Here is a 16,740-nt window from a genome sequence, read left to right on the forward strand (position 1 = left end):
TAAACTTTAAACACAATCAGGAGTTGCACATTTTATTTTTAAGTGACAGAAGAAAACGGCAGTGTACAGAAATTATAGAACAAAATTGCATTTCAGTGGATCATTTTACAAAAAGCAATATACATGAATGATGAAACTATATCGAGTAAAGTAGAGTCCTTTTGTGATATGAAAGACCCAAGCAGAAACAAAAGATGTATCATACAGAAAAGAGACAAAATGCAAAGGCAACAGGATTTACCAAAAGAGTTGAAACCTTTAAACAGTGTAGGTAACAATACTATAGAACAATACTATACCGCATCAACATAAAAAAATTACAGCAACTATTATGAGGACACACTGTTAAAATTTTGCTTAATGATTTGGTGTATCCTTGTCTGGATCACTCCTAACAGAGGCCTGGCGTTGGGATCAGCATCCCAACATTCCTTCATCAACATCCAACATTCCGTTGAAAAACAAGGAAGATATTCCGGCCGTGTTCCTGTATAAAATATTCTGTAACCACGAGTATTGCATTTAAGGGCATAATTTGTTGTGTGGTAACTCTTTAACTGGTTTAGTTCTAAATATAATTTTATAAAACTAATTATTACTTTTTATCATAAGTAAAGGTTTATCAAGTGAGTATAGTATATACGAAATAACATAAAATTCGAATAGGGGCAATTTTGTGTGGGTTGCAATTGCGGTTGCGCAAAGAAAGGAATTGCTGGCGTCTTACTCGAAAAAACGTTTTTATTATGTACCTAAAAACGTAGCAAAACAGCCCTACTTGCACATAAGTAAAGATAATTCTGCTTACGTATATAAATAGAAACCAATCGACAGACCTTTTTTAACTGCATTCCACAAATGGTCCTTGGAAGAGCAGAGTCCGTATTTCTTAGGTAAGCGAGTTGTGCCGGCACAAAGATGCCAGAATAAGATGCCAAACGCATACACATCCACGCTGTTATCATACTGGCCTGCACAAAATACGGTGAGCAATAATGAGCCAGCTATTACGTCATAAGAATTACTGTTAGTATCAAAGAAACAATTTTGATCTAAAGTTTTATTTTATGTACCAGTGAACAAACGCTAACTTTACGTCCTTTGTCGAAATAAATCTTGTAACGGCCTTTAAAAAAGTCCTCTTAAGGATATGCTATCGCATTTGTGTAATACCCACCCAAAACGCGTCTTTAATTCTAGACTATGTGGTTTAATTAAGCAGTATGCCATATGTAATTCCAGCTTTTTGTGACATGGCACAACTAAACTCACGTCACAGTCCAAAACTAGGTACAGCGGAAGCCCAAAAGCAAAACATGCAAACACAGAAGAGAAATGGATATTGGATACAGACAGGTTAATAGGTCAAACCGAGCGTTAATTGGCATTGTTTAACATTGAAGGGAAGCGGCTATATTTTTGTGCCTGTGGTTTAACGTATTTAGACTTGGACAAAAGCAACTTTTATGCTTGCTGAAATAGCGTAATGTAACTAACAAGCTTACCAGTAAACAACTCCGGTGGCATGTGGATCGGAGTTCCAACAATCGAACCACTGATCATCGCTCCGGGCTTGCAAAAACCGAGATCTGTTATTTTGGCTCGATTTCGCTTATCCAGCTAATAAGAAAAAATGCGAAACGTGAAGGGTGACTAGAAAAACACCAAAACAACAGACAATGTTAGTAAGTAAGTAATAACCACAATGTTAACATCTCGTACCAGCACATTCTTCAGTTTAATGTCTCTGTGCACCAAGCCTTGACTGTGCAGAAAACGAATTCCCTCGACAACATCGAGCGCAACTCGCATGCGATCTTTATCAAACATCCCTTTCTTGATCGAAGCATGAAGGTCCTGCTGCATCCTTTCCATGACGAGAAATACCTGAGGCTGCTCCAAACCACCGCCGTAACTTTGATCAACAATCGAACCAAAAAGTCGGACAATTCGCGGATGTGGTGGAAGACTGGGCAAAAGTTTTAAATTCTTGGATTAGCAATTAATGAACTTTGAAATTTTTTAATTGAATTGAACTCCGGTCGTTAGAGCAGTAAGTTAATTCTTGGGCAGATACGATATTGCATCTGTTTTGTGCAATAGCTGTAACTTGTTTGTCTGATAAGTGAACTTATTTAAACATAGCCATTATTTTATAAATCCTTTTTTTACTGGTTAACTACATACCGTAAACGGTGTTAGAATTGCGGATAAATGACAAATCTGAAGGATGCGATCACTTGGGTGACCACTTCATTTGAAGGGATCAAGGCATTTCTCGTGGAATACAGTATACTAATAACGACTTACCACATGCTATAATAGAATTCAAGTGATAAATCATTCCAGTGTTTCTCGTCTTGTGGAACCACCGACTTTATAGCGCAGGGTTTGCCGCCGCATGCTGGATTCGGCCACGGCGAGCATGAAAATACGATGCCGTACATACCTCGACCTAACTCGCGACCAATTTTTGGTGTACCTGTATAAAGTGTTGAAAGCCAATGTTACGCAAAGACACGCGATTGCGGCGTGACAGACTGCAGCATATGACATGATACGACATAAATATGTGAAATGTATGTGGTGTACCGTATAGGACTTCATCAATAAGAGATCTGCTTCGCAGTGCAAGTTGTGCAACCCTCGGGGCAAGGACTTTCGAAGCATGTTGACGTTTTTCTTTTTCGCGTTCCAACCGGCCTTGGTGTCTGGACTCGAGATTGCGCAGTGCAGTTAAAAATGCATCGTGCGATTGCCTCAGATGTGACCTGGTTAAAAAGCTCATGCTACTTTTGTTCGAAATCCGCAGTTAATTGGGACGTTGTGTGGCGCTCACCGAAATTGAGAACACATGGTTTTTGCGAGTCTGTTCTCACAGAGATTGTTGAGCACATTTTCAGCAACCCCTCGTTTCCATGACGCGTCCATTACAGGTACTTCCTTCCACGAAAAAGTACGTAGCATCTACGCAATTAAACAACCCAATTCGCACGTTTGTATATAAACGTTGAAAAACATCGAGAATCTGTACATATGCATTTCATATCACTAATCAGTGGCATATATGGTCAGATCTATACAAATCTACGAACTATATCGTTAAATCTACATTTTACACCATAATATGGCAGAATAAACACAACACCATTATACACATGTCATAATGACCATCGGAATGCGGTTGCACAGGCAATCGGGCATCAATTGTTGATTGAGACGGCAATAGATTTACCTGTCTGATCTTGTCTATGACAAGTTTTAGCAGTGATGAGCTGGAGTGGATGGTGACATCCACATTGTATGCGGCATTTAAAATCTTAAAAAAAACATTTGTTAATATTATCAAACATCTGCAAGAACCAAAAGGGGTATGACGACTATTTAAGAATCGAAACATAAATTATGATACACAATCAACAAACTAATCATCTTTTACAAATCTTAAATCACCATATGTAAATGTGTGCTTGCATCATCACTGACGTCACTGGGCATCTTGACGTGTTCATCAGATGACTCAAGACATTCAATGCATCTTGATAAGGTACCAGTCATGTTATCCCTTTGAAATAACAACAATTAATCAAAACAACGTCATATGCTGGCTGCAAGTGCAATAGCTGCACTGTGATTAAGTTTAAAATTCAGCTCAATTTAGCTAAAAATTTGCACAACATTTACTTAAGAACGTTTATTGTGCTTGATAACTTGTCAGCAGCAGCATATTTTATTTGCTGGAGAACCAAATTCTGGATGTCACTCATCGTATCTGACACCATGCGTAGAGTAACTTCATTGTCGGCTTCTGGATAGAGCACAAAGCTTTCATGACGTTGTTGCATTAAACAATTAAGTTATAATGTATTTTTTGTGTATACAAACTTAAGTATTGTATTTGATAATACCAAGTTGCACATAAATTAACCTGCAGATACAGTAGTAAGTCTGCGAGCAACATCTTAAAAATGGGAACATGTCTGGTAATACAAACCATAAAAAAATATCCCAGCAAAAGCCAAACTGTCATCACAACTACGTGTTATTGTATATCTATTATTTAACACGAACTCCCAAAACACTAGAATAACTTCCCAAGTGTCAGCTAATTTAGTGTTGTTTAGCGACCGCAAATGCCACCAGGTTCATTTCAGTTTATGGCTCACGAACTTGAATGACCAATAATTTTCGATTATTACAGCGAATTTATTTTTTTATGTCACAGCAACATTTTGTGTAATGTTGTGAACAAATTGCGCAAGACCACTGCGCCATTTCCACAAAGATTAATCACATGTCGGACAATTTCCCTATCATTTGTAGTTGTTTGTTACCTTACCTACGTAGTTGTAGCTGAACAGTATGACTTTATATTTTGTCATCAGTGTAGGCATGGCACCACTTTTCTTGCAGTTACAAAATAGGAAGCTACGTAATTTTTGCGAAAAGCGCACGTTAATAATCATAACATGTTTAGGAGGTTCATCGTAATCTGTTTCCTGAAAAGTTTATGATTTTCAAATCAACAAGCATTTTTTAAAGTTTTCTACCTTCAATTTCATAATTCTCAGCCATTTTCAAAATAGCAGAAGCATGCTCCCTCTTTACAGAAGCGATGATGTCCTGTAAGAGAAAACACGTTTCAAATGAGAAAACAATATGTGTAACAGTGGAATTCCGGAAAAGAAACTGAAGTAAGAGATCACCATAAATTCAGATTGCTTGTGCATGGCAATGTCAAGCAGCTTGTTGTAGAGTTCTTTTTCTTGTTGATGTGCGTAGGACATGCGTTTTGGTGTGATCATAACATCACGTGACAAACTGTACACTTGCTTGATCATATCATCAAGTACAGTCTTATGATAACTGAAGTTAATTGATATTGGTTGGTTAAAATAGGTAATGCTAAACTTTATCTTAGTAAATATTCAATGAAATTTGAAAACAGAAGGAAATTAATAATTTAAACCCCGTATAAATTTAGTCAATTCAACAAGCACAAATGCAAACTGTACCTGTTTAACAACTCTGTGGCCTTTAGAAGGTGCAGCTGGGCCACTCTATTTATGAAACAAATCACAGCGTTGGGAAGCTGAGAACATTCATCTGGTTTCGCAAGCATCATGCTTGTGTTGTAATATGGCTCTTTGAAATCATGCTCAAAATATCCTGAACTGCAGTTTTTGTTACCACATTGAGAAAAGTTACATTTTGAATTGAAATAAAATCCAATGTTTTCCAAATCATTTTGAATCCTTCGCAGTATACTGTGGTCTGTTTCACAAGTAGCATGCGAATGCAAAAGATTACACCTTTCATCACAGTGGTTTGCACTTGGTATGTTTTCATCTGAACTCAGTATACATCCAGAGTCAAAGCAACTGCCGTGGTCATGAATGGTATTTATGTGTTCTTTGCAAGTGGAAAATTTTGTCAGTGCTTCTTGAAAGGAATAAGTGATATGCTGGTCACAAGAGTTAATGGATCGATGAGAGGCGAGTAAAGGTTCATCACCAACTCTAAACTGAACTCTTGCAGTTGGCAGCTGCTTATTGTGCTGGTTGCAAACGCTCAAATTCAAATTAACACTGCTCCTTGTAAGCCAGAAAAGAACAGGGCAATCACCATGAACTTGCTTAAGGTTTTCGAGAATTGCAATATCACGATAAGTTAATTTTTCACGCTCTAACGAGTACAGGAAAATGGGCAAGACACCTTCAAGTGGTCCATTATTTTCGAAATAACTGGGTTCATCACAAGAAACGTTTATAGTACCCTGAACAATAACCTGTGAAATAATGGAGTAAATGTTTGTTAGTATCTTTCTGGCGTTTTTGATCAAACAGATCTTTAAAATCGTTAGTACACCTCAACATTGCTTTGCAAAAGAGGCTTGTCCAACAGTATTTCCAATCCAGCATTGTTTATTTCTTTCACATTTATATCCATAAAAACACAGTCGGCAATGTCCTGTAAAAGACAAACAACTTTACAACAACAAAGTAAACTCTGCACATTATGATTATGATTACAGTTGCAATACTCATTAGTACTATGTACTACATTCTAAAATCCAAAATTAGATCTTTATAGCAAGCTATAGAATGTATAACAAAAGAGATGAAATCTGTAAGTTAACAAACGAAACAGACATTTAAAAAAACAGGACTGATAACACCAGATGCGTCTAAGCAATATGCCCTGGGTAGTTGTTCAACTGAACAGCTCTGTGAAGGAATCTGAGATTAATTACAAGTACTAGACTGGCAAATAAAACATTTCTACAGAGCAATCACTATGTAAACAAAATTAATGTTTGCTGTGCAAAATATACCAATGCACTAAGGTAACATTGCTGTGTTAGCTTGCAAATACACCACTAATACTTTGCTAGTTATTTGGGTTTAGATAAATTGTATATTAAGACATGATAAATCAAAGAAAATATCTAACACAATCAAATTGCTACAAATCATTTAAGTGATATCTATTCTTACCTCTTGTTCAAGAGAGTCACATTTCTCAGCATAATCAGATAAACTTGACTTCAATTCCAAGCCTCCAATTCTGCCGTTGTTGATTGGTAGAACAAAACTATCTGACAAGGTAAGAGCAAGTTCTGGCTTCACTCCATACCTGACAGTTAGGGGACACCCTTTTTTTATCCAGGCTGAGCAGGTGACTGGGATAACTGTCTCACCCAGCAACCAGTTTAAGCACTGAAAAAAAGATATTTTCGGTTCATAATTTATTACTTTTATTGTGAACTTGTAATGACACTTTGTAATTATGTAAATGCTTATAGTGTAAGTTGTATTCCTGGTAACATTAACAACATATTGTTTTCAAGAATAATTGTGTTTTACCTCACATTGAGCTTTGTAACTTTCACCCAAAATTACAATTGACAGTTTGTTGTCAAACAAATTTCTGAATTGTGGATCATTAAGGAGTGAACACTGTTCCTCTTGTAGGTCTAAAACACAAAGTATTTTGGCATTTGATGAAACAGCCCACTATCAACAAATCTTTGCTAACAAATTCACATATAATAACATGACACTTTATATTTGCCCAAGTAAGGATAGAGTGACAAGGAAGTAAATTCTGATATGAATTGGGGCAATATTTCACTAATATTACGCGCTTTATAAACCGGCATTGTGTAAAGTTTTGGGCATGTCTTGATCCGAAGTAAACCTTATACACACAAGCAAGCAAACAAAAGGTCAAACCACAACAAAACCTTAAAATCATAAAAATGGCTTCCATTGGTATCCACATAGCACAAATTCCTGTGCAAATACGGTGATAAGCTAGATTATATAACATTATCATCGCAGGCAAATAATAAAAAACTCTGTTTTGATTTTATCACAGAAATTTCTAAAATTTATAACAATTCAGGCTATTGTGAATCCGAAACATAATCACACAAACACAAATAATACTCTGCAATAGTAACAGGGCAGTGACAGCATGAAGAAAAAAAATCACTAATTAGGATATGGGTACTGTGCTTGAGAATACGGGAGCTGCTGTTGGTAAGGCTGTGCGGGTGGATGATGGGGTTGCTGGGGCTGGGCTGGCTGTCCATAACCAATTTGTGTAGGAGGCTGCTGCTGATAGTTTCCATAAACTGCTTGAGAAGAGTAAGGTGTTGATGGGGCCTGTTGATGCCCTGGATACTGTAGCTGCTGCACAACAGGTTGCCCAGACATCACTGGTTGTTGCTGATGTAAAGTCTGTTGAGCTGGTGGTGGCTGATGCATTGGCGGCTGTTGTTGTAATATAGGGGCACGTATTGTCTGCTGTGACTGTTGCTGGGGCATTGATACTTGGATTGCGGGCTGTGATGGCTGGATAGATTGTTGTTGAGGAGGCATACTTTGCTGTTGTTGAGGAGGAGTTGGCTGTAGCTGGGACTGCAATGGATCCATAGGAGAAATACTTTGTTGTTGGTGTTGCCCATGTGTCTGTGAAATTTGCATTTGCCGTGAAATCGGAACTTGTCCCATTCCATCTACGAGAGCAACTTGTGTGTTTGAGTTCGGCACCTGATATCCAGAAGAATTTGGGTAAGATGTTGGCTGTTGAGTAACAACTGGCGGTAAGATAGGTTGACTAGTTACAGTTGGTAAGGTAGGATCAACAGGGTCTTTTCCGGGGGCCGGAGTGCCAGACATCATACTTTGCTGACCTCCAGACTGATTTGAGTCTGCTACTGTTGCCAGCCATACCAAGTTTCTATGCAAAACTTGTTGATATTGAGCACATTCTTGCATTTTTCCTTTGGACTGATAGTCAGCTATGCATTGTATGAGGTGGCAGTTTTCATCAAGTAATTTCTGAATTGTTTCTGAAGAAACTGCTGTTTTAGGGTTTCTAACATTTTGAGGCACAAATGCTACTGACATCTTTTTAAATGCAGAAATCAGAAACCTACTACCTCTAACAGATGTACTGTAAAAAAATTGGAAAATATGAGCAACCACAATCAGAGGGTATAAAAGTGAACAATAAATGCAATGGGATAGTACTAAATACATCAAGTCAGACCTGATTGCGTATTCTTACATAATACATTGAATAAATTCTGCTTTGTAGGTTACATTATTATTATTGCACATACAGACAAACGCTTTATATATCTTTGTGTTATAGCATATTATGCATAAGATATGAACGATTATACAGCCTATGACGTTTTGTCATTTGTCAAATTATAAATATTGGTAATTACTGGAATCTTAGTGCTTTGTGAGAACTGAAAATGAAGTTTCAAGCTAAACCGAAACAGCTGGCAACTATACTCATGATACATTGAAAGCGATGAAACTCATAGGGCAATGACAACTTCGTTAAAACTAACATCCATTGACAAAATCTTTTAGTATCTGAGTAATGTGTCACAGACAAATGCTAATGCACTTCAAACAGACATCCAACCATACAATCGACGGCATTGTAGCAATATAGCCAAGGGACACATGCCCATTAGAGTTAACCAAAAATAAGTAGACATGTGTTACAAACCATGTACAAGACCTCTGTTTGTAACAAGATTTACATAAAAAGACAACCAAAATCAGACCCATGCACATGTTATTGTAAAAATTTGAGTTTGCAAGCAACTGATACCTCATTTTCAAAGGTTAGAGATTCTTTTTAGTTCTAGCAGAATTAGTTTAAATCGCATGTAACATGTATGTAATCGCATACCATTAATTGCCACTTAATAATGGACATATAAAACTACAATGGATATTATGCAAATCAAATATCACATATTTTCTTTTAAATAAAGACAACAAAAGAATGACACTATTTAAACAGACATTGCAATTTCCAAATGACACACGTTTACCTGAAAATCTGAAATCTACATTAAACTTTTTTTCAATAAAATAGTAATAGCAGCTAAACCTAAAGGCTCGGTTGGGCAGGGGCGCCAGTCCCTGTGGAAACACATTTCCTCAATAAGAGTGATATAAGCAGCATGAAAGGTACATTAATCACAAAATTACAACTTCTTGAAAGGGTCTTATTAAACTGACTCCCTTCCAATTAAAATCATAAAAAACTAGTGCACAAGTCTGTTAGATCTAAGCCTATACATAAAATTAATCTTTACTCCACTTTTTTAAAAGCTGTACAGATTTTTTGCACAGATATGTAGACAAAAAATCAATTCTTAGAAAAATGAAAATATGCAGCCAGTCCATTGGTCCAACTGCAAATCCATGATAATTCTAATTGCTAATTGTAATCCATCCAAAACTACAATCAAAACTGTGTTACAATATGTCAGGTATGCGAGTGGACAAAAAATCATTACGAAATTGACATCAGACCAGGATTCGCATTGCTTGATCATCTATAACAGGGATGTCAAACCTGCGGCCCGCGGGCCACAGTGCGGCCCACCTGAAATTTTTGTGCGGCCCGCTAGTCATTTTCACTACAAAAGTATGTACTTCATGTGGTACTATGACACCTTATCGAAAGACACTTTATCGAAAGACACTTTATCGAACGACACCTGATCGAAACGACAGCTGATCGAAAGACACTTTATCGAACGACAGTTAATCGAGCCGACAGTTGATCGAACGACACTTTATCGAACCGACAGCTGATCGAACGACACTTTATCGAACCGACAGTTAATCAAAACGACAGTTGATCGAACGACACTTTATCGAACCGACAGTTCAAGCAAGATTTTTGCGTGTTTCTCAAACATTGAAACAATGAGCCATTGTGATGTGCGGTCTTTGTAATGGTGTGCATTAATGAATTGTGATGTATATATCATAAAGTTGACGATTTATATTTTATATCTATATTTTATATTTGTATCATAAAGTGTTCGATTTCGCATGGCGGCCGGCCCGCCCACATATTAATAAGATAACACAAGAATACGCACGAGAATTACTAAGTACGAGATCGTCTGTACAGTAGACTAGACTAGTCATTATAGATACAAAGAGTAAGGAATTGAAGGCAAAATTTTATAGCAAGGGGCATGTCGCTGCCTGACTTTTACACAAAGTAGCTTCTTGAAAGTGGTCTTTATCCCAGCTTGACCGACAGCGCAAAATAAATGGCTTCGATGCTTGGTAGCACGTACACATGTGAACAAATATTTTCAACAATGAAATTCACGAAAAGCAAGCTAAGATCACGCATTTCCGGCGCCTATTTGGAATTGGAATGGAATATGATATTAATAATGATATTGGAATGTCTTCCACCGGGTTCAAGATGACCTTCCACGAACGAATAATAGCATTGAAGGATGGCACAATGCGTTCAGCAAGCGTGTCTCAATATCCCATCCGACACTTCGCAGACTCGTCAAAAAAATTAAGCAGGAACAAGGTTCCAACGAAATGTTTATTGAGCAATTGAGTGCTGGAATCGATGGCCCACCTCGGAAGAAGCGCTACGACGCTGTCAACCAACGGCTGAAGAGCATAGTCGAAAATTATGACTCAACGAATATGGACATAAAAAGTTATCTTCGAGCAATTGCACACAACTTGTAATTAAATGAATGCGATTGAAATGTGCACTTCGTCAGTTGTCGTGCTTTTAACAGTGCATATCGTCAGTTGTTTCGATAAATTGTGGATCTTTTAACCCTATCCTAACCAGGCTCGCGAGTTTACTAAAAAAACTAGGTGTGGCCAACCCCGCACACACATTTGCAATTGTTAATTACTAGAAACCTATGCGTCGTAGACTGATGAGATTATTACAGGTTAGTAGAAACATCATCTGGCTTCCTGTATACATCATAATTGTAAAACTAAAGAAAGTGAATTTAGTGTAAATTAGGTATTTCTAAAAGTGACACATTCCTATAAATTCTTCTTGTTACGCCGCGCCCCCGCTGTGAAAAGAGAACGAAAAAGAATAGTTAGTCAAGTTATTGGTGCGTAAATGAGTAATACGCTTCAATGCGGAGAGAGAGCAAAATTATATAAATATCACAATATCTCAAAAATTACAAAATCCAACTTTATCAAACAAACATGGACAGATAGCTGAACATCACAATGACTCATTGTTTCAATGTTTGAGAAACACGCAAAAATCTTGCTGGAACTGTCGGTTCGATAAAGTGTCGTTCGATCAACTGTCGTTTTGATTAACTGTAGGTTCGATAAAGTGTCGTTTGATCAACTTTCGGTTCGATAAAGTGTCGTTCGATCAGGTGTCGTTTCGATCAGGTGTCGTTCGATTAAGTGTCTTTCGATAAAGTGTCGTTCGATTAAGTGTCGTTCGATAAAGTGTCTTTCGATCAGGTGTCGCGTCACGACTTCATGTACCCATTTTTCTTAAAATTTAATAGGTTTTGCGGCCCATTCAATTATTTCAAGTGACAATGCGGCCCACTATAATAAAAGGTTGGACATCCCTGATCTATAACAACCAAATTTTGCAGTGGGCTAGTAAACTAAAGGTTATTACATGCCTGTTGAGCAAATAGTGTTCTTGCTTTTTAGCTTATGAAAGTTTCCAATACGAGATCCAATACCAGATTATTCCTCAATAAAACTAGCCTACTTTCTAACAGTGAAATTTCAGGGAGCACAACTTTATTGGACAGTTAATAGAGTAACAATGCCTAATTGTGCGTTATCTTTCTGAAACATTCCTTTACTTACTTTCCTAGCAATATGAGCTTACTTGCAGAGGCAAGTGAGAAAAAAACTCAAAAGTTTCCCTGCATTTGACATAAAAGTATATATACAGTAGACTCCGCTTATTATTACCACCTTGAGACCAACCCATTTCGGCCATAATATCCGCATGGTTGCATTAACCAAAACTGCTACAGTACCGTTTAACCACACCAGTATCGATACAGTTGACACAAAATGACAAAAACATCAAATTCATTATTTATTTCTTTAATATTAAATAGCAACTTTAAAGTGAAGATCAGCAGGTGAATTGAGAATACACGTGGCAGTGGCACAATTTTCGCTGTCAAATTGCATATTTGACACCAAAAAATGATACAAAAACCTGGAAGAGGTGCAAAAAGTGGTCATAATATCCGAAGACTGGTCACAGTAAACGGAGAATTTTATACGGCACAATGCGGGACCATACCAAAATGGTCATATAAAGTGAGCGGTCATATTAAGCGGATCCCACTGTATCTGAAACATGTTCAAACACCCAACTTATAAACTTGAATAAAAAAATGACAAACAAATTTATACCATTAAAAACATATCTTAGTATCACTGCAAACCTTCGAGTATCACTGTATGCTAACCTTAGTATCACTGTATGTGACCTTTCTTTCCAGTATCATGGAATACCAAAAAATTGCTTTACGTGTTAATTTGTATCTACATGACAGTCTAACATTTTTGTATTTTATTGTCTTTGAAAACAATTCAGGTACTTGCGGAGATTCATTTCTTCTTGCAAAATTTTTGTACATGTATGTACAACAAGTGCTAACACACTCCATATACATAAAAGAAGTGTAGCAGACAAATACAAAAATATTGACTATAGCATAATTTTTTTCATGTATAGATCACTACTAAAAGTAAAGCAAAAACTGGGTTTATGTTCTTTCTTAGTTATTTTAAGCATTCGGTCAAATTTCATCAAAAAGCAAGTAATGAAAATGAGATGTGTTTCCAACCTACCCAGTAGCTTCTTAGATTTAAACCACAAAGCACCAGGACATCATTTTTCCGACTAAACCTGCGGTCCATAAATAGACTACACCGGTATGTAGAGTAGGTTATCACAACAATAGTTTGCTAAAGGGCAATAAACATGCCACAGCTTCAAATGGGCAAATGCAAAAAACACTCTCAGCAAATATATATCATACTTGATACATAAGATCTAGTTGTATTATTGTTACAGTAACATAATCGTACACTTACTTGGTTCATCTTTAATTAACCTGACAGTGTCATCATATATGCGACATAAAGAGGCTTGAAAGTGAGCAAACTCCATAAATGCAGAATTAATTGATTGATCAATACAAGAGCCCATTTCACAGAAGTCAAGTGCTGGAGGTTATTTCAAAAGGTTCAGAACAGAACCTTCACACCTACATAATATTTACAACAGTTGATAATACATATTAATTTGAAAAGTATAAAAATATATATACAACAGAAGCTGGTGGTTTTCAACTGCCAGTCATCGATCAATGATCTTCAACCGTCGATCAATGGATGCTAACAGTTCAATAGTCCATGTTGATTTATCTAGTTCCGCAAAAAAAGTTTAGTATTTTTGTTTAATTTCCCTTGGTCACAAACTGATACTGCTAACTAGGGCAACTTGGGATACTACTAACTAGGGCAAAAAAAACACTTGCCGATCAAGGTGGGTTCTGTGTAATGTTCATTGTTCAAACCCTGTTTTGTTAACACTAGAACGGCCGAGGTGTCGAAATCGACACTTTTTTAATTTTGATGTATATCTTTTTTTAGTAAAAGCAGTTGCAACGATATAAAATTTTCAGTAGCTTCCTAACTTTCTTGAAATAGTATGGATAAGTAACATTTCCCGAAATTTGATTTTCGATTTATTTTTTACAACCTGTTATACCTTCAACGGCCGAGGTGTCGAAATCGACACCAAGATGATTTTAGAGGTTCAGTAGACTGCAAAATCTTTTTACTTCGCACGATTGCACTTGCAACTAACATATACTTGAGATTAGCCCAGTTTTTATCTTTTCAAGTGATTGTTTATCTCATTTAGATACAACTTTTAGGGAGAGTTTATGACATCCTAAACGTACTTTTTCCATGTACATTTGCACAATACAAACTCGCTTTGCTTTGCAGCGAAGGCGAACTGTTAAATGCACACGACAGTTTTTGTGCAACGTATGGAGTGTATGCCATACGCTATTAGCAGAGCTAGGTTATAAGCTGTACAGTAGGCCAAAACAAAAGAAGGTAGGCATGGACGTTTTCGACCAAACGGCGTGAAAATACACAACTCATGCAGCAAGTAGACGATGGCCTTTGGCTGTTTGGACAAAACTACTGGACATAGTAGAGCTAAATTCCTGGATTCTGCACAGCAAATGTTTCGGTAGCAAAATCGGCCGACGAAGCTTCATACTCCTGCTTACGGAGGGGTTGAGGGATGCTTTCGCGATGAAGCGGAAGCAGGTGGTCTAAAGAGAAGTGAACCGAGCGCAGAGAAGACCATCTGGAAAGCGAAGGAAATGTGCGAAAGAAAGTCATAAAATTATATAGTTACAGTTTAGTCACTGCAGGAGGCCAACTTGCGAAGTGTGTGGTAACGGCGACTGGAAATTTACACAATGCAAAAACTGCCCGACGTAAATAGATCAACATGGGTCCTGCTGTAAACTCTAAAGACTTATCACATTGTGTGTGGGAAACATATGAGCTTTTTCTGCAATAGTTAGCGTTTTGTTAAGATACCTACCATCAGAATAATGATTGTTTATGTTTCAACTCATAAATATTGTTTTTTTTTCGTTTCTTACAAATGTGTGCAACGTCATCAAAGGTCGAATTGCTGTAGCTATGTTAGTTTTTTTTTCTACTGAACAAGAAAAATACATCCTAAATTCATTACGGAAGCATTTAGTTTTGAGTTTTTCGCTAAATTAAATCAAAAAGTACATTTTTAAGGATGGTGTCGTTTTCGACACTAGAACGGCCGTTAGAGGTAAACTTGTTTTCCGGCCGTTCTAGTGTTAATGGAATTAAAAACCTCTGTAAAATACATTTTCAGTAAAAAGTGTGACAAAATGTTAAAATGGCAAACTGAAAATTAACAGTAAGAAATGTAACATTTTGAAATCACATCATAATAAAGCTTTATCTTAATGCGTTACTTAGTTAAGTGCTTTACTAACTTGCCAAGCACAGTATTTTTCTTGTGTCGACAAAGAGCAAATGGAGTTACTAAACATTTCAAGACTGAAAAGTGTGGTCATTTTTTTGTCATCAGTATCAAATTCTGGCTACCCCAGGTCATACTCACATGTGAAATTATTTCAGGAATTTTCGTGGACATGGCAACTTGTATCTTTGCAGTTTAGATATTTACTTGTTGAAAAAAACCAATAAATCTTTTCGATTAACTCTTTGGCATGCGACAGTGAGTATGGTTTGTATACTTTCTAGTGAAATGTGAAGATTGAATCAAAGGGATTGTTTTTTAAAATGCTGGCATGAACAAAACGCTTTATGGCTAGATTGGCTAATCATTGTATTCATTGTACATATGTGAAATCATGTCAGTTTTAATTTAATAAAATGTTTATACTTGCTTTTGTGGCACTTATTGTAACCACGTACTTTGTAAAATGCTGGTCAACTCTACCAAAGTCATGTGTGTAATCAATTAGTTTTGTTAGTTTATTCAATTCATAGCAATTGGTTAAATACACTTTTGTACTCTAGGTTTGCAGGACATTTAAAAAACTTTCCATTGTAAACCCCAAACACAAAAAGGTTGAAAACCAGTGATGAACACAATACAGAAGTTACACTGATAGCACATACCTATATAATTTGTACAAAAATATGAAAAAAACAGTTTCATACTTTCTTTAAGAGAAGAATTAATTATATGACTTACCTCGTGCTGTGGAGTTTCATCATATACCTTATACAACATTTGTGTTCCTTAAATTGCACCAACAATTACACATATGTAATGTATAATGAGTATAACAAGTTTTTAATTCAGCTCAAGTATAACTAAATTGGAAACAAAAATAGCACCTGAATAATTCTAAATACATTCACTTTTGAAAAAATACCAGGTATCATACTGAAAACTATGGTTTGAAATTGACAAGCTCGACAGCTTAATATTTTCTGAATATTTCTTTATATATTTGTCTAGGCTGTATGGTACACCACCTGACATGTATACTGATACACAATTTTGCTAACGATAAAGTCATGAAATTTTCGAACCTACATTTATACTCTCAACTGTAAGCTATTAGTAACTACTATACCATAAGTTGGTCATGTAGCCCATTTTTAAACTCTTTAAGTTTAGAGTTATTGGCACATCTGAAATTGAAATTGACTGGAGTACGTCGTTGCACTCTCGTGCATCGTTGCACTCCCACATGACTGCATGAAGGAAAAGGATTTATGAAGTAATGGAAAAACTTATGACCTAAATAATTTGTATAGTATGACAATGTTTATCCTTGAATTGAAGAATGCCGGT

General features: G+C 36.5%; 2 protein-coding genes across 2 annotated transcripts; both read right to left on the minus strand.

Annotated features, from left to right (window-relative positions):
* Positions 1–16: 16 nt before the first annotated feature.
* Positions 17–16,584, minus strand: LOC143448319 (dual serine/threonine and tyrosine protein kinase-like). Its single transcript, XM_076948005.1, has 18 exons — positions 16,132–16,584; positions 13,431–13,603; positions 6,867–6,976; positions 6,498–6,719; positions 5,869–5,970; positions 5,016–5,788; positions 4,707–4,866; positions 4,551–4,623; positions 3,685–3,808; positions 3,454–3,565; positions 3,236–3,319; positions 2,840–2,967; positions 2,593–2,771; positions 2,311–2,482; positions 1,723–1,969; positions 1,506–1,620; positions 837–971; positions 17–487 (listed from the first exon to the last, which is right to left on the minus strand). Exons 2-18 carry the CDS (start codon positions 13,543–13,545, stop codon positions 330–332), a joined length of 3,009 nt encoding a protein of 1,002 aa, XP_076804120.1. The 5' UTR covers positions 13,546–13,603; positions 16,132–16,584; the 3' UTR covers positions 17–329.
* LOC143448320 (uncharacterized) lies at positions 6,976–11,323 on the minus strand. Its single transcript, XM_076948006.1, has one exon. The coding sequence runs from the start codon at positions 8,547–8,549 to the stop codon at positions 7,497–7,499; it is 1,053 nt and encodes a 350-aa protein (XP_076804121.1). The 5' UTR covers positions 8,550–11,323; the 3' UTR covers positions 6,976–7,496.
* Positions 16,585–16,740: the final 156 nt, after the last annotated feature.

The sequence above is a fragment of the Clavelina lepadiformis genome, chromosome 3 (assembly GCF_947623445.1).
Source record: "Clavelina lepadiformis chromosome 3, kaClaLepa1.1, whole genome shotgun sequence".
NCBI classification, from domain to species: domain Eukaryota; kingdom Metazoa; phylum Chordata; class Ascidiacea; order Aplousobranchia; family Clavelinidae; genus Clavelina; species Clavelina lepadiformis.